Source organism: Equus caballus, chromosome 24, assembly GCF_041296265.1.
Source record: "Equus caballus isolate H_3958 breed thoroughbred chromosome 24, TB-T2T, whole genome shotgun sequence".
NCBI classification, from domain to species: domain Eukaryota; kingdom Metazoa; phylum Chordata; class Mammalia; order Perissodactyla; family Equidae; genus Equus; species Equus caballus.
Genome location: NC_091707.1, coordinates 47,247,517 through 47,270,725, shown reverse-complemented (window position 1 = coordinate 47,270,725; position 23,209 = coordinate 47,247,517). Strand labels below are relative to the sequence as shown.

Below are 23,209 nucleotides of genomic sequence, written 5' to 3'. Positions count from 1 at the left end.
ACAGAAAACAGTAATATTTCTCAGATCTAATGGAAAGCCAAAGCCAGCCAATACTTCAGAAGGAAAGCCTACTGATAGAGGCATAAAGCATTCTAAACTAACTTTTAAATGTGATGTGTAAGGGCAAGACGTAAGGATTTTGAGGAATGCAATCATTGTTTTTCTGGGTTTTGGACAGAACCTAAAATCGGTCACTCTAAAGCCGGGTACACATCAGAACAGTCGGCTCAGAATGTGACGCAGCGTATTGCACCATCAGTTGTGAGGTGTGCAGCAATTAATCTATTGCTAATAGAAGTTTAAGTGTTGAAGTTTGAGCACAATTTCTGCAAATTAGAAAGATTCGAGGTCATCTCTGACCAATGATGTCATTAGTTCTCATTTACAATCAAAATTGCCATCACAAGCCAGAACTAAGGCACTGGAGTCTGCTGGGACGCTTATGGCAGGGACACCTCTTCAGCAGGGCATTCCCTGTGGCCGGTGGCAGGAAAGGGTTGAGACCACCGTGCGGAAGAGTATTCACCACACGTGTGTGGATGTGTGTATACACATGTGTGCACACACATTCAGAAATGACAAGCTCCCTGAGAACTGCATCTTGTCTCATGCAGCATTTTATTCCCAAGATCTGGGCCCATGCCTGGCACATAGTAGGTGCCCAATACATTTATGTTAAATAAATGAATGAACAGAATCCCATGGATCTTGGTGTTGATGCCTTGAGATAATCTCTGTATCATCAGGCCATTCTGATAGCTAAACTTCCATAAATGCTTTAAAAGCAAATTAAAAGTAACACTAAGTTCTATGATTTGTAGTACAAGGGTAGCTGACCTGGCTAGAATTTTCCAGTGTCTACCGCAATGGGCCGCAATAATTATTTTTAATGTTTCTGTCACATCCCTTCTTTCCTGTGAGCTAACTAAGATGCCCTCGTGTGTCTCTTCATTGTAATATCACCCTGGGCCTCTCAAAAAATGAACTGACCGTATTGCTTGCAAAAACCGTGTGAAACGGTTTAATTGTGTTGCTTGTTTTCATCTTTGCTTTCAAAGCCTGCTAACCTCCAAAATGTCTCAAAGGGTCAAGCTAAATATTAGTCTTTCTGTTAGAATGGGCTGTGAGGCTTCTGAAGGCAGAAATATATTTAATCAAAATGTATTTGAGTTGAGAGACAAGCTGTCTCGGTAGGGCGACCTAGCCCAGGGATGAAAAGAAGGAAGGCAGAGAGATCTTCGCTGTGGGCCGTAGGCCTACGTTCTATGACTTTATTCCTTAAATCACTGCCTTGTAAGCCTATGCTTTCAAGAGCTAGAGCCCCATCAGGGTCCGTCCTAGTCAGATTAATTGCCCCCTTAAGTCCCCACATACTGTAGCTGCCGACAGCTTCGAGACTGGACAGCTGAGAAGGCCAGAACACTGGGACATCGCTTGGCCGACACACCACAGGATCCCCATAGTCAGGTTTGAAAAGATCTTTGATGCCCAACAGTTCTGCAAATGGAAAAAGAAAATGAATTCCGTCGAATCCTGCTCTGGCAGTTACCATCAAAATAGAACATGTGGAATAGATTATCATTCTTTCTCCAAGAGGACGTGCAGTCATAGGATTGCTGTAAGTGGTACTGGAGAAGGAGAAAAGGAATCGGGACTGTAACAGCTCAGGATGCGATAATTTCCAGTCCATTTTGAGCGGTACAGTTTCAGAACACAGAATCTCAACCCCCCGGTGTGATCGCTGGAGCAGTTTTGTCTGCATTTAGCCCATCACCTTCATTGCTAACAAAGCGAGAATTTGTGAGAGTATCTTGGTAGAGACTGAGTCACATAACACACACGCATAAACCTTAAACTCTGTTGCTTGACCACCAACAGTGTCCCTACTCTTGGGCAGCCATCAAAGTGTCCACAAGGGTAGCAAAGATGAATGTGGTGGGTCCAACCCATGTCCACTAACGATAGAACAATCCAGCAGACACTTTGCTTTCACTGGTCTTGGGATCATCTTTCTATGAGGAAGGTGGTAAGAGCTGGTTGCATTTTTACAGAATGCTAGGCTTTGTCTGATTTTGTTTGTTACACAGCTGAGCAAGTTCAGTTACACTGAACTCTGACTCTCACCCAAGGCCCGATCTCAAGCTCTCATCAGCCCTCTGACAGCCTCTAAGAGGCCTGGGCAGCTTCCACCCTTGGATCTGCACACTCACTCTCAGACTGAGTTAATGCCCTGGGGATCAATGGATTTCAGTTCAAATTAACATTTGGAAAGAAGCCATCCCCTGCCCAAATACGCCACTGAACAGTAGCCTAGATTAGAAGTTGCTCTGAGCTCAGATCTTGGGACAAATAGCTCTGTTGCCATCTTCTACCGCCCGCTTCCCCCATCCTAGGTTCACCTGAAGTTTGCAGGAGCAAATGCGTGAGGCTGGCTATTCTGCCAAGACAGCACCTTTAAACCTGAGGGGCATCTGTAAACCCAGCCCTAATCCTACTGCGGGAGTCTGAGCCTTGTGCAGGACCCCCGGGACCTCCAGGTAAGATGAGGACAAGCTGTGGGAGCTCAGGAACATGGCCACTTCCTGTCTCCTCGAGCAGAAGTCCAAGCACAGCTGTCAGAATCATGAATGAGAGTGGACGCTGACCCAGGTCGCCGATATGAATGGGTTGTCCCTGCTTGCTCCCGATGGAGCAACTGGCCTGCACCAGCCTTTCCAGCTTGTCCTTGGGAATGGGCCTCATCGTGACCACCAGAGGGCAGCAAAAGCCAGCAATGGCAGCACAAGCGACTGTTGTCTGCCAAGAAATCAAGTAAAAAATGCTAAAAGAAAAAAAAAACAAAATAGAAGCCCTGAGTACCAGGAGTTCAAGGCAGTGAACGAAGCAGGCAGGAGGTCCAAGGAGCTATTAGAGAAATATAGCCTCTACTTTTATGCAACACAGAGATGAGGAAGTTTGCTTGTAATTATTGATCTAAAACTTAACTTTATATGTGCCCTGGACCCCCGCCCTGTCAAAGTAACGTTTTTAATTGCATAAAAGCAAATGCATAGGATTACAAAAGAAACCAATTATATTGCCCATGCAGTGATCAAATTATGAAAATATATGACACAGCCATATGTGTGCTTCATTAACAGCTTAAGGAACAATATGGCACATCTACCGTGGTCATTTTGAAGCACTGATCAACAAATGAGACATTTTTGAGATTTAAGGAAGAAGTGCAATGTGACGCAAAAGCGTCTGTGATTTCTTTGGGCAGCCACAAAGTCACAGGATCTGCAGATATGATTATAGTTCGTTGCCTACACTCATAATTGAAGGAAACGCTCAATTTTAGTTTGAGGCTGTGAAAATGAAAATGTAATTTTTCCCCACCCAATTTTATGGACCTTCTGAATTTTCTCCATGGACCTCAAGGGACCCCCGGACCACAGGTAAAGAATCTCTGAGAGAACCAGAGGCAGAGGAATCCAAGAGAGTGGGAACCTTGCAGGAGGCCCTGGGGCCTCCTCTGCCTCAGGAGTCCACACAGGGGCTGGAGGCCTGTGCCTGGACCCCACTGAGCCAGCCTCTGCCCTCCCACCTCAATAGAAGTTGCCAGGATGACCTGCGTGACTTTCACTGGTGATGTTGTTTTTGTCCCCTGAGTGGTTTCTGGGTCTCTGCAGTGGGGCTTATGAAAGATTTAGGCCATGGCCAGGACCATAATCCACTGGGATAGTCTTGGCGGGCGCCTGAAGGGCTTGCTGTTAGCACCCTGACAGCAGCAGGATGAAACCTGGGTGTGCCTGCCAGTTCCGTGTTGGGAGGTGGCACCTGCCAGGGATGCTCACAGGAGGCAGGCAGCGCTCCCTGATGCTGAGATGCCTCCTTCTGGGGGCACTTCATCCTCTCAAGACCACCAACTGAATCCAAGATGGCTGTCTGGCCCTTTGTCCCAGGAGCCAACGGGTGGAGGCGTCAATATTGAACTGAAAGCTCTCTGGGAACCACTGAGGGCAGCAAGGTGTGGTGGGAAAACCATAGCTCTGCTGAGCAGGGCAGTGATGAGCGCCTCTGTGCAACGCATCCTTTAATTGTCATGCCTCTACTATTGACATTTTGTAGCAGGGAGCCAGGAGTCCTGGGTTCCCGTCTGGCTTTGGGATTTGCGCGAGTCCGTTTCTCTCTCTAGGCCTGTTTCCTCATCTAAAAATGAAGGCTGCACATGTTGAGCTGTGAGGCCCTCCTGCTCCAGATGGTGGTGTGTTCTGGGGCCAGACCCTGCCCTGGGCCCCAGACAGCGGCTGTGGTCCTGCCTCCACCCTTCCCGACCTGCAGGAAGACCGCTCAGGGCCATATTCTACACATGAAAAGCAGCACACACCGTAGGCAGCCTTGTTTCTCATCAGAGGCAGCTCAGACCTCTCTGGCAGGAGCCCAAACCAGGCAAGTATTAATAAATGTCCCGGAGCCCAAGATGAAATCTCCAATCTGAGTCCTCCATACAGGAACCTGGAGGGGGCCGTTGGTGCTGGCTGCCATCCACCCGCAGATGAACTTCTCAGACTTCACACAAATGTGCCAGGAGGGGTCAGTGGGATGAGGGAATCTGGTTCTCTCCCCGTGACAAGCAGTGGCTGGAATAAAACCTCAGAGATACAGCAGGAGGCAGCCCCTGACAGTGGGCATGTCCCAGCAGAGGTGACCATGCTAGGTCGTGACCACCAGCGGCCACCTCCGGCCAAGAAAACGACCTAGCTTTCCTGACAGAGACAGGACCCAGCAGCTAATGGCCTGGCCAAGCCTCTGCCACAAATCCCTGGGCGTTTGTCCAGCCAGGCATATTCTCCTTGATGCCAGGAAGTTCAAGCCAGAGAGGATTTTTAAAAATCTCACTGAGATGCCCTAAGTTAAAGGAGCCAGACGAATTTCAAACAGGCTTGGTTTACACAACTGCAGTGATCTGTCTAAAAGGGCTTGACTCCACTCTCAAGGCCACACTGGGTCCTCACAGCAGTCCCAGAGGTGGGCAAGAGAGAGGCCGGCAGTCCCATTTTCCAGATGAAGAAACAAGCTCAGAGAGGTTATCCACTTGTCCTGGGTTGAACAGCTAGAAAGTGGCTGAGCTGGGGCCAGAGCTTAGGTCTCCTGCCTCCTATGCCACTTTTCTCCCCATCACAGGAAAACACGAGGCGATCCACATTTTCAAGTCATTCTGCCCTTGTGGATTTTGTGCCTACCTTGGATGCACCTGCGTGGCCGTGGCCTGCTCGTTCTCTTCCACAGACCCCCACCTTCTCCAAGGCCCCTTCCAGGGAGAAGCTGCAGCCCAGGAGGAAGGCCACCATGTCCTCCAGCTGCTCCGAGGACTCCTCCAGTGAGGTCAGGCTGGCCAGGCAGACACCAAACTCGTACTTCCGGAACTGGGGACAGCCACAGGCCCCCAGATTCAATGTGGCCCCTGACTGTGCATTTTTTAAAAGGGGCTGGGGAGAGAGAAGTGGATCTCTAGGGCTGAAATCGGAGGCTGTGGTGCCAAGGTAGGGGACACAGTTGTGAGCAGGGGGCCTTGCTGGCATCCTTAAAGTCTTACCTGACTGGAAACTATTAAACCAGCATGTCCATAAGGTGGCCCCCGCCCCAACCCCATTATATTTCTTGTAACCTGAACCCAAAACCAGTCCAACCAGCAAGAATAAAACACTGATGCCCTGTCTGCCATCAAAGCGGGGCCTGCAGACCAAGCGGACAGAGGACACGTGTCTCAAGGACGCTCTCAGTGCTGGCAGTGGGCAAGGCCTTTCTCTTTCCTTAGAGAAACTCTTCTGTGGGGCTGAAAAACTTTGGTTACAAGCCTATTCTTCATTCACTCCAAAATCGTCTTGCTGAGCCACTCCTCCGTGCCAGCACAGGCCAGGTGATGGGGCCAGAGTGATGGAGAAGACACCAGACCAGCCCTTATGAAGCTCAAAATCCTACTTTGGCAGGTGAGACTGCATTGAAAATAGATAGTTGCAGTATAGAGCAGTGAGGGTTAACGGTCCAGATAGAGGAGGGACAAAGGGAAGGGAGAAATCCATTCTTTCCCACAAAGGGGGAGGTGCTGGAGCTGGGTTCTGAGGGATGAATAGGAGTTCACCAGTTGGACAAGGAGGAAAGTACATCCTAGGCAGAGGGAGCAGTATGTGAACAGCATGGAGGCATCAAGCACTGTGGCCCATTGGGTGATCTCCTCTAGGAGTCCCTGAGTTGGCAGCAGGAGGTGCGAGGAAGAAACATCAAAGAGCTGACCTGGGCCCAGGTAGGGTCTCTGAAGGAACTTCCCACCCCTGGAGTCCACACACCATAACAGCAGAACGTTCCTGGGGAGCTTTCTCTCTGGGGAGCGGTGGATGACTGGAGTGTCAGGGTTTGAGGGGAGACTCCGAGCTGGGGCCAGGTCACTACAAGTCTTAAGGTACAGTTGCTAAGATGCAAGCCACGGGAAGGTACGGAAGAATTGTAAACAGGAGAGTCACGTGATCAGATGTAGCCTTAGTAAAAGTCATTGCGGTGGGAGAGAGTGGGGCAAGGAGAGCGGTTAAGATGTCCTAAGAGTCTAGACGAGAGAGCCTGCGAGCCTGAGCTGGGATCGGGGAGAAATGTGGCTCGCTGGGGAGCTATTTGGGACGCAGAATCAGTAGGGCCGTTTATGTGATACGTTATATTGTAAAAGTCTGGGAAAACACACGCCACGGTGCTAATGAGGTCTGTCTCTGAGTGCTCTCGATGCAGTGTTTCTATTTCTTCTTCATCCTGTGCAGACAGGTTTCTGGCTTGGGTGCCAGTGGCATTTCTCCAGGGCTGGATTTTCTTGGTGATCCCGATGATTCTATCTGGCACAGGGACAAAGGGACAGGGACAGGAGTAGGAATGGTGGGGAGGACAGCTTGTTTCTGAGCAACAGTCATGAGGCTCTGTGCCAGGACATTCCACATCCCTGAGGCCGCACACAGAGGTCCCTGGTGACAGATGCACCTGGCTGCAGCACCTGGCCACTCCCAAGCTTTAATGCCAGTAATCTGAGCATTTTACCTGGTGTCTGGGACAGTAGCCAGGACAGGCAATGTCCATCTGCCTGGCTCACTTCAGCCCAGCAGGTGCAGCGGGCCACTGTTGGCCTGGCAGAATTTTCAAAGGCTGGAGGGAGGGACTGGTGCAGGACCACCACGCTGGCTGCTCGGAGCCCTGGATTTGACAAGAGGGGGACAGAAGCACGGTGAGTTGCTTCTTGATAGAGACTTTTTAACTTTTTTTTGTGTGTGAGGAAAATTGGCCCTGGGCTAACATCTGTGCCAACCTTCCCCTCTTTCGTATGTGGGATGCTGCCACAGCATGGCTTGATGAGCAGTGTGTAGGTCCACACCCAGAATCCGAACCGGCAAACCCCAGGCCACTGAAGCAGAGTGTATGAACTTAACCACTATGCCACCAGGCCAGCCCCTTAATTTATTTAATTTTTATTGCAGCCAAACATACACACAGAAAATGCATGTGAGTGTGCAGTTTGATGAATTTTCACGAAATGAATACACCCATGTAACTGCCATCCAGGTCAAGAAACAGGACATTATTAGCATCCCAGAAAACTCTGCTATGCCCCTTCCAGTCATCACTACCTCCCAGGGGTACCATACCCCAACTTCTAACACCACAGATTGCTATTGGCTGTTCCTGGACTTCACCAGACGGAATCATACAGCATGTGCATGTGTGTCTCGCTGCTCCATACCCTCTCCGATACTTGGTATTGCCTGCCTTTTGCATTCTAGCCATTGGGCAGGTGTGCAGTGGCATCGCACTGTGGCTGTAGTTTGCATTGCCCCGATGACGAATGTGGTCAAGTGCCTTTTCATTTGTTTTATTGGCCATTTGGGTATCCTTTTGGGGAAAGAGACTGTTCCTGCCTTTCGTCTGGGCAGATTCTTGACTGAGTAGGCTCACGGAATCCTTGACTCTCCCTCCAAAGAGACAGTCTTAACGGAGCTGTAGAGGAAGAACTTCATTTGCATGCCATGACCTCCTCTGGGGACAAGCAGCCCTCCTCTGGAATGGAATGTCCTTTAGCTTTGGAGGCAAACAAACCTGACCAGCTATGTGACCCTGGGCAGTGGTTTTCCCATGGATGAGATGGCATCAACCACCCTGACCTCAAATGGAACTCCGTGAGTTCATTCCTGGGTGTAAGTTACCTAGCACATAGGTGTTCAAGAAGTAGGGGCTGGAGTTACATCCGTTCGGTGGAATCTTGTATAGACACTTAAAATTATGGTACAGAAGAAATAGTTAATGATATTAAAAGATGTTTGTGACATCTGGTTAAAGGAATGATACGAGGTAACAAAATGGTATGTTTGGCGTATTCTCCTTTTTATAAAATCTATGAGAGAAAGAACTAGAAGGAAATACATCTACATGTTAAGCTTGGTTATCTCCAGTGACAAGACTGTGAGTGATTTTAATTTTCTTCTTTGTGCTTTTCTCAATATTCTAAAATTTATGCAATAAATACCTATCATTCTTCAACTGGAGAAAAAACCAACAAGAAAAGTTATGTTTCAAAAAAAAAAAAAAAAGGGTTATTTCCTTTAAAAAGACCATCCCAAAGAAACACATAATGATGCTCTTTTGGAGAAATAACCTTGGGGACAATTCTCCTAAAAGCCAGATTTACTCTATCAACATGTGGACACTTCTGCAGTAATATTGTCAGCTAATATTTTCTGCGTGCGTATTATAATTCATGTATGTAATCATCTGTATTTCACCCATGAGGGGAAGAAGGCTCAGAGAGATGAAGTGACTTTCTCAGAGTTACACAGCTGGTGCGTGGCAGAGCCAGGATTCAAACCTGAGACAGGTGGCCCCTGCGTCCCTCTCAGGTCACCACTGGGCTGCAGGCACCAGGCCTCCCTAGGCTGGGGCTACCACCACCTCGGGCACCTTCCTCCTCGGGGATGGTGAGTGAAGCACGTGCAAACATCTGCAGGGAAAAGGGTAGGACTGGCTCCTGCTCTAACTGCCTGGAACTCATTATCTCAAACCCCACAGCGCCTGCCAATGCTGCAAACAGGCTTTCAAAATGAGGACAAACTGGACAGTCCAGCTGCCGAAAGCCCGAGGAAGCCGCCTGCGCGTCTCAAGCAAGCCCAGCACACTCCCAAAATAATCCCGAGCGAAGAGGAAGGGGACTCAGCTCGCCCAGAGGCCTCGTGTTCCCTCGCCGCCCCTTTCTTACCTCCAAGGCCTGTTGCGAGAGCAGGTTGGATTTTTAATACTGTAAATCAGGGAGGTATTATACGCACAAAGCTGCTTTGTTTCCTTTTTAATTAAATGTACTTCAGAGGGCACTGTGTTTTGGTTTTGTGCATCTCCACTGCTGGTCATAGAAAGCCCCCACATTGTCCCCATTAGTGACAGGACAGGGAGCAGAGGGCTCCCTGGTGTCTTTGCGGAGGGGACGGTGGGCGCACGAGGGGGAGGGCACTTTACGGTCTGAACAATCTGTGTGCGCTCTGGGTCTCTTGGGCTCTATCTAAAGTCATCACACTTTCTCTTCATGCAGAAAAATGAAGGGAGTCCTCTGAGTACTTTCACCCAAAAAGCAACGTTTCTTTTTTTTTTTTTTTTAACTTAATGACAAGAGGGAAAAAAGCCATTTAAAGATCTTAATCTGATTTAAAGGCCTGGAAGCCATAGTCCAAGCTGGAGTTCTGCGGAATAAGCTGCTTTCCTCGGGGAGCGGTCCATGACAGCGGCTAACACGGCCTGACACGGTATCCACGTTAGCTCAGTTACTCCTCCCGACAGACAGCTCCGCAGGGAAGATTCTGGTCCTAGTTTCTGTTTACACATGAGGCTTAGAGAGGTCACACAGTTTACCCACAGCTCCAGCCAGTAAGGAGCCAGGCTGGGACTCACACCCAGGCTGTCTGACGCCACTCTGCTCTCTCGACTCCCTAAGGTTCGAGCAAGCGGTGGTCAACCTGGGGTTAAGCTGATGTTTGCTGGTACATCATGTGTCCGAAGGGTTCTGGAAGACTATTACCTTGGTGGGCTCTCTATAAAGAATGCCTCCCAGTATCCACGCCCCTGAGCTTCCCCTTCCCCATTGACTCTGGCCTGGGCCGTGTGACTTGCTTTGGCCAATGGGACATTAGGAGGAGTGATGCAAGCAGAGGCTCAGCATGTGCTTAGGCAATAGGGCTTGTCCTCTCGGAATACTCTCTCTTGGAATCTCGGCTGTTCCAGCCATCCCAGTGGATGTTCCAGATGTGAGGAAGAAGTTACCTTGGATGGTCTGGCCCCAGCAGACACCATGTGCAGCAGAAGAACCACCCTGCTAAGCCCAGCCTCACTGCAGAATTATGAGAATTGCAATTTAAGCCACTAAGTGTAGGGGTGCTTGGTCATGCAACAGCAGATAACTCTCTTGGGCAGAAATAGCAACAAAGGCCAGACATGTCAATAAACAATGAAAATTGACCCACTCCGCCACTTTAAACCATGCTGCTCGTTGTCCCTTTGGTGATTCCACCATAACCAAAAAAAGGCTTCCTTATTGTGAAATTTTGCTGGGATTTGGGTCAGGAACAACTTTGATATCTGTTTTCTCTTTCAGGACCTTTTAGAGCCTTGGGTGTCACTCCTGGGAGACAGTGGGGAGATGGGTGCCACCCAGAGCAGAAGATCAGTCCAAGGTAGGGACACTTGGTCTGAAACAAAACTGGATTAACATGCAGCGTAATCTGGGGACACTTGAGGGAAAACCTTTCCATCATCTGAGGCCATTGGCGCTTCTCCCTATGGAGCTGTAGCGACCAAGCAAAACTGGGTGGTGCGGCATGGGTCTGATGAGTTCTCACACCTGAGTCTGCTCCAAAGTGCCAGTGCCTTCTGGGAAGTTAAGCAGTGACCAGAGCTAATATCATTCTGCTCTTACGTTCTGTCTCCCATGCAGAAGCTAGAAGTCTCAGGGATTCCTGGGTCCTACATAGCTGGTATTTCCAGGGTTTTTTTTTTTTTAGCATCTAGCGCCACTCACCTCCAGCCATACTGGACATGCTTGTGGTTTCTCTTGTAGCATCAGACTCCTCACAGTGGAGGGCAGGCAGGACTTCAGGCGGAAGGTCCTCATGCTATCCTTGAATGCCACAGAGAATCTGAGTGAGGGGATGAAGCAGAACGAATGAGAACGCACAGGTCCCCTGCAGGCGCAGATTCAGCATCAGATACCAGCTCCCATCTTCAGGGCTGCTCCCGGCCCTGCCCTGGGGTGGACGTTGTTTGGAGCAAGTTCTCCCCCTACCCCCACCCTCTTCAGGTCTCAGTTCCTAATGAGAAATTACTAACACTTGCAGATCTCTGCTTATGCCCTTCCCCTGACCTGGAATGTCCTCAGTACTGGTTCAGAATCTCCCGCCTCTGTGGAGCCGTCAACAGGGCCTCCCTGCCCCCAGGGCACTCTTTGAGCCGCTGATTTTGGCTGGAGTCACAGTTGGCCTGACGTTCTACTTGACTCTGAACCTTGCTGTCTCCCCTGCATCCAAGGAGACCCCCAGGTGCCTAGAGGGCAAGGCCACATCTTAGGGCTCTTCCACAGGCCCCAGAGCGCTTACCACGGCCTAAGCACAGAGGACACACCAAAAATACCAACACCGAATGAGCAAATGAATGAACGCCATGTGCAACCACCAGTGAAATAACAGGCCAGACTTCCTGGCCACATGTGACCTCTGTTATTTATGTGCAGGTCCCTGCAAGGTGGAGGTTTTATGTTTTCTTCTCCATATCCCCCCTCCCACTGCCATGACTCTAGGCACCGTGCCTCATACAGATTTTTGGTGAATGAACAAATACTGTAGATTTTAAAATAGAGAGATGGTCTCAAAGCTCCAGGAAATTATGCTCAGAAAGGAATCCTATAAGTGGACTTCTTTACTCTAGAAAAAGAGGTTTCAATGTGGCAGCAAAATCTAGGGCTAGATGGCCACGTTGTGTTGGCCTCCAAGGAGCAGCCCCCCTCTCCTTCATCTAAATATACCACGTGCCTTGCCTAATGCCTGGCACAAAAGTGGGAGTTCAGTAAGTGTTTGTTGAATGACTGGCTGACTGCAGAATGGATGAAAGCAGGATTCAAGGGCAGTGTCCATAATGAAAGTTCCAGACAAGCCTGATTTTCCACAACTCTTTCTGTCTAAGGAGAAGAACCCAATGGGATTCCAAGCCACCAATGTATGTTTTCAACTCTAATCTAGATAGAAACCCATGTAAACCTCAAGGCCATTTTAACGAAGCATTTGAGATTGTATAAAATTTCTAAAAACCAAAATGTAAAATATATTGCCCTGGAAGGGTTAGAGATGTATTTTAAACCGACAGTGAGTTCTTTAGTAGCTGCAGGAACAGAGTGCCCCAGGGACACAGAGGAGAGCACAGTATATCCCACTGGGCTGGGCCAGGGTGCTGGGAGGGTCAGGGAAGGTTGGATTCTGTACCCCATTTGAAGATGCTGAGGCTTAGCGCAGCTGCTTTGGCAGGTCAAGCCTGTGCTTGCCTGCTGGACTGAGAAAGCCCACCTGGGACTGGCAGGTCTGACCTCTTAGCCGAGCTGCCAAGGCACCAGCTAAGCTCCTGGATGTCTGTGGTTCCCCAGAGTCACTGAGGAGGGCTTAGCACCTCAGGCAGGCAGTCAGCAGAGGTTGAATCTGAGAGAACTATTCCATAACCATGTGGGTTCAGTAGCTAGACCCCTCTCATAATCATCTTAATTTCATATCTGGAGGAGAGAGAGGAGTTTACCCCAAACCCACTAAAAAGAGAGACCCCACAGGCACCTGCTAGTCCTCGCCCCCTGTTATGACTCCATAAGGCAGCAGATGCAAGCTGGGTGCTGTTTTGCAAATAAGCTGCAGCCAGAAGACCAAAATCTGAGGGTGATTACTCTTCCTTTCCTTTATTTATTTATTGTTTTAGTATAAATGTAAGTGGATCTAGGTCATTCCTATGTTGTTTTCCTAGCCTGGAGACAAATAAGTGTAGCAAAAATCCTGGGAAATGCATGCTGGGAGTATGCCAGGCACCTGACTATCACCCGCCATGTCTGCTGGGAGGGAAAGAAAGCTGAGATCCCCTACCTTAGAGTCATCCCCTTGAAGACAGGGGCCAAACAGAGCAGGAAGTACATGCTCATTGGCTCCTGCAAAGAAATGCCCTCAATACACCAACCAGAGAAGGTCCAGTCATATGACAAATGTTAGTAACTACAACCACATGGCACATGTGCCAGGCACTGTGTTAAGCCCTTTACCCTCATTGATTTGCAACCATTGGCCTCACCACTGCCCCACAAAGAAGATGTTGTTAATCCCATTAGAGACAAGGAAACTGGGGCTCAGGGAGGTCAAAGAAGTTACCTAAAGTCCCATACCTAGTATGTGGCAGAGCCCAAATCCAAAGCAAGTCTAAGTTCATACTTGCTTGATCAATATCTACCTATCTATATCTATGTATCTATCCAACCATCCATCCATCCATCCATCATTCATCTTGTAGTGTTAATAGGATTCACATCCTCAGTATGCCTTAGGAACAGCAGGGACCTTCTCCCTTTCTCCCACAAAGTGCTTCTGGGGCCAGAGTCTCTTGAGTACATGTTTCTTTGGGGAGTGAACACTGAACTTCTCAGGCTTCTCAGGGCCTCTGGTGAACTCACTGCTGAGTGGTCCAGGTGTCCAGTTGCCCAGCAAGGTCTTACTCTAGAAGTGAGGCAAGATGGGATCCAATCAGAGAGCCTTGGTCGGACTCCAAGAAGCCACCTTTTTGCTGCGAGGCCTCTTTTCTTTTTAGAGAATCACAAACTATCAAACTCACAAATATCATTCCTTAGTATCGAATATACCAGAGACACCCATAGATAATCAATTCCTTAGCAGGATCAGACACACCCAAAACTCCAGTGTAAAAATATCTCATCTATGCCTGGCACAGATGACTGAGATTCCACCATTAGAAAGTCATTCCTCTGCTTTTCCAGTGGTAGGAATGTATCTTCCAGATGTGCTCAAACAGTGGGCAGAATAATGCAGGCACATGGCAGCACTGTTTTAATAGAAACAACCTAATAGAGGTTGATTAAATACATGGAGGACTGGTAAAACAAAGGAGTAACTAAACGATGGTACATCCATACCACACAATGAGATACCAAGTAACCATTAAAAAGAATGAGGCTACTCTATACGCCTCATATGAAAAAATCTCCCAAAATAACAAGGCAAGGTGGAGAATTCTATGGTGAATAACACACGCACAGAATAGATCGGTTTAAACTCATGTAGACCATCTCTGGAAGGATGGAGAAGAGTTTGGTATCAGTGGTGCCTGCAGAGAAGGAAATTGGGTAGATGGGGATCTGAGCAGGAGCAGCGGCAGCCACACTATATTTTATATGAAAGGCACCCTGTGGAGTTGTACCACAGGGTGGCCCTGATGGAAGAGGGACTTTCTGCTGTTTATCCTTTCTGCAACTTTGAATAGTACAACATGCAACTAGTGTCAAATTTAAAAAATGGAATTTAATTTAAATATGTATAAGGAAGGTAGAATCAGGTCCTTTTTAAAGATATAAGACATTACAAATAAAATAAGTCATTCTTTATACTTCTGAGGATTTGGGTCATTCACAAGTTTTTTCATTCATTTGTGAAATGTTTATTCAATACCAACCACGTGGGACACCCTGAGTATACAGAGGGGAGTAAAACAGAACTTATCCCCATTTAAAAAGCGTGTGCACCTGGGAGTGTGAACACCATGGTGATAGCAATCACAGCTCGCTTAGGGACTGCCTGCTAGGTGCCTGGTGTCCAGGCACAATCCATCATCCATCCATTCATTCAACAGGCATCGTGGTACAAAGCACAGATTCAGGGGAGGACCGTCTGGATTCTCACCCTGCCTCTACCCTTAGGAGGGGATCATTAACCTCTTGTTGCCCATTTTCTCATCTGTAAACAGGACTATAACCGTCTGTGCTTCCCAAGTTGTAGTAAGGATTAGAGTAGCTAACACACGTGAGGTTCTTAGCACAGTTCCTGGCCGAGTCCACAGTTAGCGCGATGGAAGCGTTGCCTGTGGTTACTACTCTTCGCCTAGCCCAGCGTGCTGCATATACTGTGGGGAATCAGACAGCCGCCGCCCACGCTCACAGGGGCTTTACCATCCCCAGAGACAGACGTTAAACATATAATTACCATTGTGTCCATCTACCCGGGAGAGAAAATAGGTAACAAAGATAACACCACGTGCTGAGCGTTCCTAGACCACATGGACTGCGGGTGGGGGAGGATAAGGGGCTGAGTCTACAAGGAAGCCTAGGGGCCAGATTAGCAGATAGGTGGGGAGCGGGGTGCTCAGGGCCAGGGACAGTGTGAGCAAAGGCAAGGAGGCCCGTGGATCAAATCAGCTTCGTGTGCTGCTAGGATATAGAATGCAAGGGAGGAGGCAGTGGGACCAGAGCTGGGAGGGTAAGCAGAGGCTAGCTCATGAAGGAATTTGGGTTTATCCAGAGAGCGATGGGAAATCATGAAGGTTTTCAGTGGTACAATGGTGGTAAGACTTGTACCACTCTACCAAAAGGCAAGCGGTAAGACTTGCCTTTTATAAAGATGGCTCTGGCTGCAGGTGGGGGCAGGCAAAGGGGGAGGTTGGCAGATGAGCGGGGACGCCAGGCCAGAGAAAGGAGCATCCAGAAAGTCTTCCTCTGAGAAAAGAACCTTGCAGGAGAGGCTACCTTAACCCTTCATGTGCCTGCTGGACCAGCCAGTGCTTAGCATACTTTGGGGGAGCAGCCAAGGTTGCTCCCATGAAGTGGAGACAAGGGATAACACACATACACACGCACACACATACACACAAGAGAGAGAAAGTTTTATTTCCCTTCAGTTCTGCTAAGGCAGGACTTTTGCTCTGTTTTATTCCTTGCTGTATCTCCAGCACTGGGAGTGCAACCGTGCAATAGTGCCTGACTCATAGAAAGCACCTAATAAATGTCTACTGTCGGTGGGGTGGGCAGAGCAAATGGCATGCACAAAGGTACCTGAGATGAGGCAGCTAGGGAGCCAGGAGAGAAGGAAGCCATGTGGCTCAGAAGCCGAGGGCAGCAAGTGTTTCCAGGAGGAATTTGTGGTCATGGAGGTCAAGGAGGATAAAGCCTAAAGAGCATCTATCACATTTTGTAACTCATGCTCGCTCTTTCTCTCTTCATCTTGGTAAGATGGCTCTATCAGCCAACAAGCGCGAGAAGCACCCTGTACATACACAGGATCGTATTTAGGACTTGACCTTGAGGGGTACAAAAAATAAGAGAAGATACAGTTCATTTCCTTGACATTTATAGCCTGGCCAGGAAGATCACATTATTCACAAGCATAAGCAATTCACAGCATTACAAAACTCCATTTCCGGTTTCTATAGCTGTCCCCTGGATCACTTCCTACAACTTGACAATAGAAGAACAGAATAAGTAGGTGTACAGACTTTGTCTTCACTCATTAATTTTTGTGGTGGGAGTTGCTCAACATTTGCCAAGAGAGTTGCTGGTGGCAACCTAAATACAACCACAAATTTGCAAAATAGATGTTGCCGTAAGGAAGAAGGCACCCTAACTGTATAAATATTTCATAAAAACATTTTCAGTACAATAATAGAGACAAAAGATCAGGGGAATGCTGACAGTCATGATCAGTATTGTTTATTTAACAGGTCAGATACAGGTGCTCCGGATACACAAAGGGTTGTTAACAAAGCAAGTATTTTCAACCAAAGCCAATGGCAGTCCCTTCTACTTCTCTTTCCTAAACAATTTGGTCCTAAATCCATGAGTTGGAGCAGAGCGAGGTAGGAGTTCATGATGGCAGACGGAGGGAGGGAGGCGATGGCGGCCCAAGCAGGGAGTCAGAGCACAAGTGACGAGGAGGACATTCCCAGGGAGGGTGGCCCAGCCTGTGGTGCCACAGGTTGATCAGGGTGAGGAGGGATTCTTCAGAGGGTCAGGGAATGGCAGCCTGGCATGTGGCATCAGAGAGTATGGAGCGTATCTGTGTATGTGTGTGTGGTACGGTGCGTGTGTGTGTGCGTGCATACTCAGGGAATCATACATTCCTTAGCTCTGCCTGGGAGCAAAAACATTTCAATAGGAATGAACATATCTAGGGCCCAGATCTTGGATTCTAAATACCATTTTCCATTAAAATGAATCAAGACCCCTTGGAAAAGTGATTAATTCCACAACTGGGGCAAGGAAGACAGAAGGTGAGCCTGGAACATCTTGTCATGCCAGAAATGTGAGGATGTGTTCAAAGGGGCATATAGAAAGGACGCAGACTGAAGGGGCTCTCGCTGGTCAAATTGGGGACAATGTGAGTTTTAAAACAAATGATGGGAATGGAGTACAACTCACTAAGCTAATGTAGGGATCCACAAGTCCATACAGATATAAAAAATTAAAGTTGATGAGAAATGGCATATTCACATAGTTTCAAAGTCACTCCCCATAAAATATCTATTAATTACAAAGAGGAAAAGACTAACTTTATAGTGGAGAAACCTGGTAGATATCACGTTAATCATGTGATCAAAGTGAACATTATTAGCATAGACAAAATCAAAACCCTTTGATAGGGTGCAAGGAGAAGAATACAGCGTCACTGCTGTGATCTTTCCGCTGAGGATGCATAACCTGGATCTGATCACGAAGACACACAAGACAAACCTTCATCGAGGGACATTCTACGTCTGTGATCTTCAAAAGCGTCAAGGTCGTGAAAGTCAAGGAAAGACTGAGGACCTCTTCTTCGAGATTGGAGGAGACTGGACGGACGTAACTAAACACAAGAGTGGTTGTGAATTGGGTCCTTTTGTGATAAAAAACAAACACTATTGCAATAACTGGCAAAAGTGGAATGGAGTCTGAGGATTCGATGGTAGTAAGGAATCTGCATTAGTTTCCTGGTTTTGCTGGTCGTGTTGGGGTTAGGAAAGTCTCTTTCGATGTAGGAGAAACGCAGGAGAGTACTCGAAGGTGATGGAGTATCAGGACAACTCATTCTCAGAATTCAAGAAAAAAAGAGCGTTTTTTGGGTACTGCCCTTGCAATTTTTCTGTCACTTTGTGATTGCTTCAAAATTTAAAAATGATAAGAAATAAACTATAGAAAAATTAAATTGTAGATAAAATGTGGTATATACATACAATGGAATATTATTCAGCCTTTAAAAGGAAGGAAATTCTGTCACATGCTACAACATGGAGGAACCTTGAGGACATTAAGCAAAGTGAAATAAGCCAGACACAAAAGGACAAATACTATATGATTCCACTTACATGACGTACCTGAAATACTCAAGTTCATAGAGACGGAAAGTAGAATGGTGGTTGCCAAGGGCTGGGGACAGAGGGGAATGGGGAGTTCGTGTTTAATGTGGACAGATCTTAAGTTTGGGACGATGAAAAAGTTCTAGAGATGGATGGTAGGGATGGTTGCCCAACAATGTGGGTATACTCAATGCCATTGAACTGTACGCCTAAAATTCAAGCTTTTGAGTTTTAATTTTTAATTTTAAGATGGTAAATCTTATGTTATATATATTTTACCACAACAAAAAAATTAAAATAAAAATTAAAAAAAAAGTAAACTGTGATTGTTAAGGTACATTCACATTAAATGTTTAGTTTCAAATTGTTGGTGTGAAAAGTGACACCAGGGTGAGTGTGTCTTGAATTAAATATCAAATATTCTCTAACTCGGGGTGCCTGTTCCAACTCCATGGAAAGGAGCTTATCTTGGGAAAGGAGGGTTTTTGTGCGTATGCTGCACATGGCCAAACATTAACTTTATGACTCTGAAAATTTGGGAAAAACCCTTTCTTGCCAAACCTGACTGTGATGTCCATTCTTAGAGAATTACAGAGTATTTGAAAGCCTTGTTCTTCAAAGCAAATCTGCTTTTAGTAACTTAGCCAAATAAAGCAATCCAACCAAGTGGCAAGACTCCAGGGTATGACATCGCTATGGGTGAGAAAGGCAAATCCTCGTGTTTCATAGTTTGCATGGCCTGGAGAACTGGCGCCTGCATGTTAGCTTCTTTAGTACAGAGTGTCTGCAATGCTGTGTCAGACCAAGTGCCTGTAACCACCAAACACGACACACAGAATCCTGATGTAGGTTAAGGGTGTGATGCTCCTAACAGCAAATGCCGAGTCACCTGGTTCCATGGGTGAGTCCTGGGATAAACCAGGCAGCTGCTTTAATGTCTAGCTACCCTTTCACTGCACAGCTCAACCACCAGCATGACCTACAAGCCTACCGCAAGGTCACTGTGCTCACCACTCCCTGGTTGCACGAGCTGGAGCTCCATGCCCTTCCACCGCTAGAAAGGGCTTGCCTGGTGGTAATGACCCGCCGCTCCGCCTGCATACATAGAAGATACGCTGAACTAAACAGCAAAGGGCCTGGACTCTTTGGGCCTCGGTCTCTTTGTATCAAATGCCAGACATGCCAGGACAGACGTTTCTTTAGCGCCTTTTCCCGTTCTACGATTTTCATAATCCGTAACTAATTAGGCAATAATTTATGAGTTGTTGGTAGTATCAGTGATTAAAGTTAAAAAAAATTCCTTTGTTGTATTTGTGTGTTTTTTTAGTTGAGAGTAAAATTAACTTCAGATGGTCAGTGCTTAGAATGAGTGGTCTCAGAACCAGACATTAGTCCAGAACTATGCTTGCCCTGCCACGAAGGAAGCACGCCATCCGACAGCATAAATGTACGGAAACATATATAACAGAGCCCTATTCAGAAGCAGATACTATGGGACAGATATAACAACACGTGCCCTTTAATCCTCTTATGCCAGGCCTAATATAAGACAGGATTAAAGGGTGTATGTGTTGTTTCAGAAAACATACAATTCATCTAAATCCAAATAAAAATGAGCTAAGCTTGGAGCAGGATCACTTACACACGTCAATCAACAGCTATGCAGGGATGGTGATGTCAATGCCATGGGATGGCTTGAGCAGCTCTTTCAAAGGGTCTTTCACTCCATTAAAGTTGAGGCTGGGCCTGAGTCTGTACTGCCCGAGGTTTCACAGACTGAAAACCTCAATCTCAGAGGGGATTCTGGCCTTCCTACTCTGCTCTCTGGTTGAGATCCTCCGAGATTTCATTTTATGATACTCCTGACCGCCAAATGTACAGGACGCAGTCTATGCCCCACAAGCTCTTCATTACCCATTGCATAAAATCAGCGACTATTCCACATCTAGGCAGAATAGGGTCAGCGTGCTCCCAACCGTGGGGACAGGAACACTGGCAGCATTAGTTTAGAGGCCACTAAGGTGTTAGTTTAGTTGGCCGAGATGATCGCTGTGCTGGGAAAAGGTCCTTAAGTGAGTTCCCTGGGAGGACTCAGAAAGAAGGCTGCCACGGGTGCCCTGGGAGGGAGACCCTCAAGGACCTTGGACAATCACAGTGAGAAAGTTAGGAGCCTCAAGGGGCCACCCTACAGTGGCGCCTTGTCCCCTGGCCATGCAGTTGACATGTCTGGGGGCCAGGCCCTTCGGGGGTCCTGCCACGTGCAGCAGCCAGAACACAGCAGAAGCCCGGGCTCTCCCTAGTGCCCGGTGCATTTCCATGGGAACAGCTCGGCAGCTGCACTGGGCGGTGTGCTCCATCTATTTCTATGGCACCTATCACCATGGCACCTACTTGCTCTGAAAAACACAGGCTAAAAACAGAACATGAAGAGAAAAGGGGCAAAGCACTTCCCCGCAGTCACCTTCTCCGGCAGCTGTGGTTATACCTATGACTGCTCACGTGCACCTTTTCCATTCCCAGTTTCCACATTTTTGTTGTAGGTGGCCTTAAAAAATAAAAGGCTTACTATCAGCATCAGCATTATCTTGCCGGTGATGCGGCCTGGGGCTCCAGGAAGTCTGCAGTCTACTTGCTTTAGATATAAAATCCCCAGGGCAGAGGGAGTCCACACAGGAAGTCCCTGTTCAGGGTCCCCTACAAGGTGTTTGGGGAAGGGGAAGAAGTGGGGAGTACAGGAGAGGGATGGTGACATCAGTGCATGCAGATGACCCAAGAGAGGACCTATGTTTATTCCAATAAAGTGGACCACAAACTGTCCTGGAGACACATGGGACATTCTCTTCAGGGACAGATCCAGAGGCCAAATAGCTTCCCTGAAGGTTTTCCCCAAGTTAAAGGTCACCCCTCACAGCAGAGCACTTAATCCAGTCTCTGGAGTCAGACAGAACTTGAGTTCGAATTCCGACTCAGTCACTGGCCAGCCATGTGAGATCAGTGGGCAACCTCTCCAAAGTTAATGTACTCATCTGTAAAATGGGGATGAGAAGACACACCCCACAGGGACAACCCACTTGCTGTGACCTCAGCGTTCCTTGATTTGCCCGTCTATAAAATTGGGAGAATAATCGCACCTGCTTCAAAGGAGCTTTGTGACAGTTGAGGAGATAATATATGCGAAGCTCGGTGCAGGGCTCTCATAGCTGCTGGAGAGGAGGGTGTGAGGAGGAGAGGGCAGCCATGATGGCCAGGGCAAGGATGCTCAGCCTGCCCAGGTTCTCCCGGGCCTGACGTCCTGCCCTCGGTTCCAGTGGGGCAGCTACAAACAGGGTCCCCATTCATGAGTAGCCCCCTGCCTCCAGACTCCCACATTCATCAGTGTTCTTGGGCACAAGGCACAACAAATGTAGCTGAGGACAAACTAATGCTCTGAAGCAGATGCCACCATGCAGAAGGGTCATCAGCCCTGGTACTTGCTTTGACACACAGGACAATGGAATTCTTAGGAACTGGAGAAAATCCCAATGTGGTTCCCTACTTGTGGGCTTTGGAGTCAAGCAGCCCCACGACTCAACTCTCCCCTCTGCCCATCTCTTAGCTGAGTAAGTCTAGACAAGCCACTTAACTTCCCCTTCCTTCTGCATCTCTGAAATGGGGGGATGCCTCCCTGATTCAGAGGGAGATTGGGAGCATTAAAGGAGAAAATGTAGGAAAGGCCTCTAGCCCAGAGTCAGCTCATAGCGGGCTCTCAGTAATTCTGGACTCCCTTCTCCTCTAGTCTCCACACTGAACATTTTAAGGTGGAGTAAATATTTAATGAATAAAGGATTAGCCTTTATAATACAAGGAAACAGGCTTGTTTCCTGAACTTTCTGGTGGTGCTGGTAAATGCTAGAGTAAAACTCTCAGGCTCACACAGGGCCCCAGGCGCCCCCTGACCCCAGTGCCCCCACTGCCCTCTCAAATGCCTTTTCTCACAACACCCTTTTGAGAATGCTCTGCCAAACAAGACTGTGGGCTCAGTTTCATACACAGCTTACTAGTTCTTTTCATTTAAAAAAACAATTTCCCTGCTGCGAGCGTTGTGGCTGTCGCCCTGCCAAATCCTACCCTACCACGAGCGCCCAGTTTCCATTTGGGGATTCATGTGCTTCCACAGAACTGGACTCTACTCCAAGGCACTGGGGACCGAACATGTGACCTAAGCTAAGCCAATCACATAATCCCATCCCCTGTGTACAGGGATTGGTTCATGTGGCCTAGGTTTGTCAATCAGAATGACTCTCATGAATCTTCCTGAGAATGGGGGACAGAAGATCGCAGGGGCTATAGAGGGGAGGCCTGGACTGCTCCAGCCGTTCGACCATCATAAGCAAAGCCAGCGGGCAAAGCTGTCACATGAAGGGCACCAGATAAAGCCCCATCAAGAACTGTAGCTGGAGCCATGACGGCATTATGAACATCTAGCTCCAGCTGCTCTCAGACTTGCTCAGCTTCTGACTTTCTTGGGTCTATGGGTCAATAAATTCTATTTATGCTTAAACCAATTTGAGTTGGATTTTCTGTAACACGAGGATAAATGCCCCTGGAGCATTAATTCCTCTCTATACTTTCAGAGACTTCATCACATTCAGAACTCAATTCCAAAGTTGGGTTTTGAAGGAAGTCCACCGAATTCTGTTTACTCCTTTACCCTCAGCCCCTTTGCACTGTTGATTAAGAACTGCCCACATATGCAATCCTAACAATAAAATCCTTTGAGATCTGTAGTGTCTCCATTTTTCTGATCACAACACTGAGGCCCAAAAAG

General features: G+C 47.8%; 1 protein-coding gene across 1 annotated transcript in view; it reads right to left on the bottom strand.

Moving 5' to 3' along the window:
* DGLUCY (D-glutamate cyclase) overlaps positions 1-23,209 on the bottom strand; it is an 86,991-nt gene that overhangs the window by 43,401 nt on the left and 20,381 nt on the right. The window contains 6 exon segments of the mRNA XM_070249776.1: positions 1,375-1,497; positions 2,646-2,796; positions 5,229-5,453; positions 7,089-7,159; positions 7,162-7,215; positions 11,072-11,189. Of these exon segments, the coding sequence (XP_070105877.1) occupies positions 1,375-1,497; positions 2,646-2,796; positions 5,229-5,453; positions 7,089-7,159; positions 7,162-7,215; positions 11,072-11,090 (643 nt within the window). The 5' untranslated portion in view covers positions 11,091-11,189.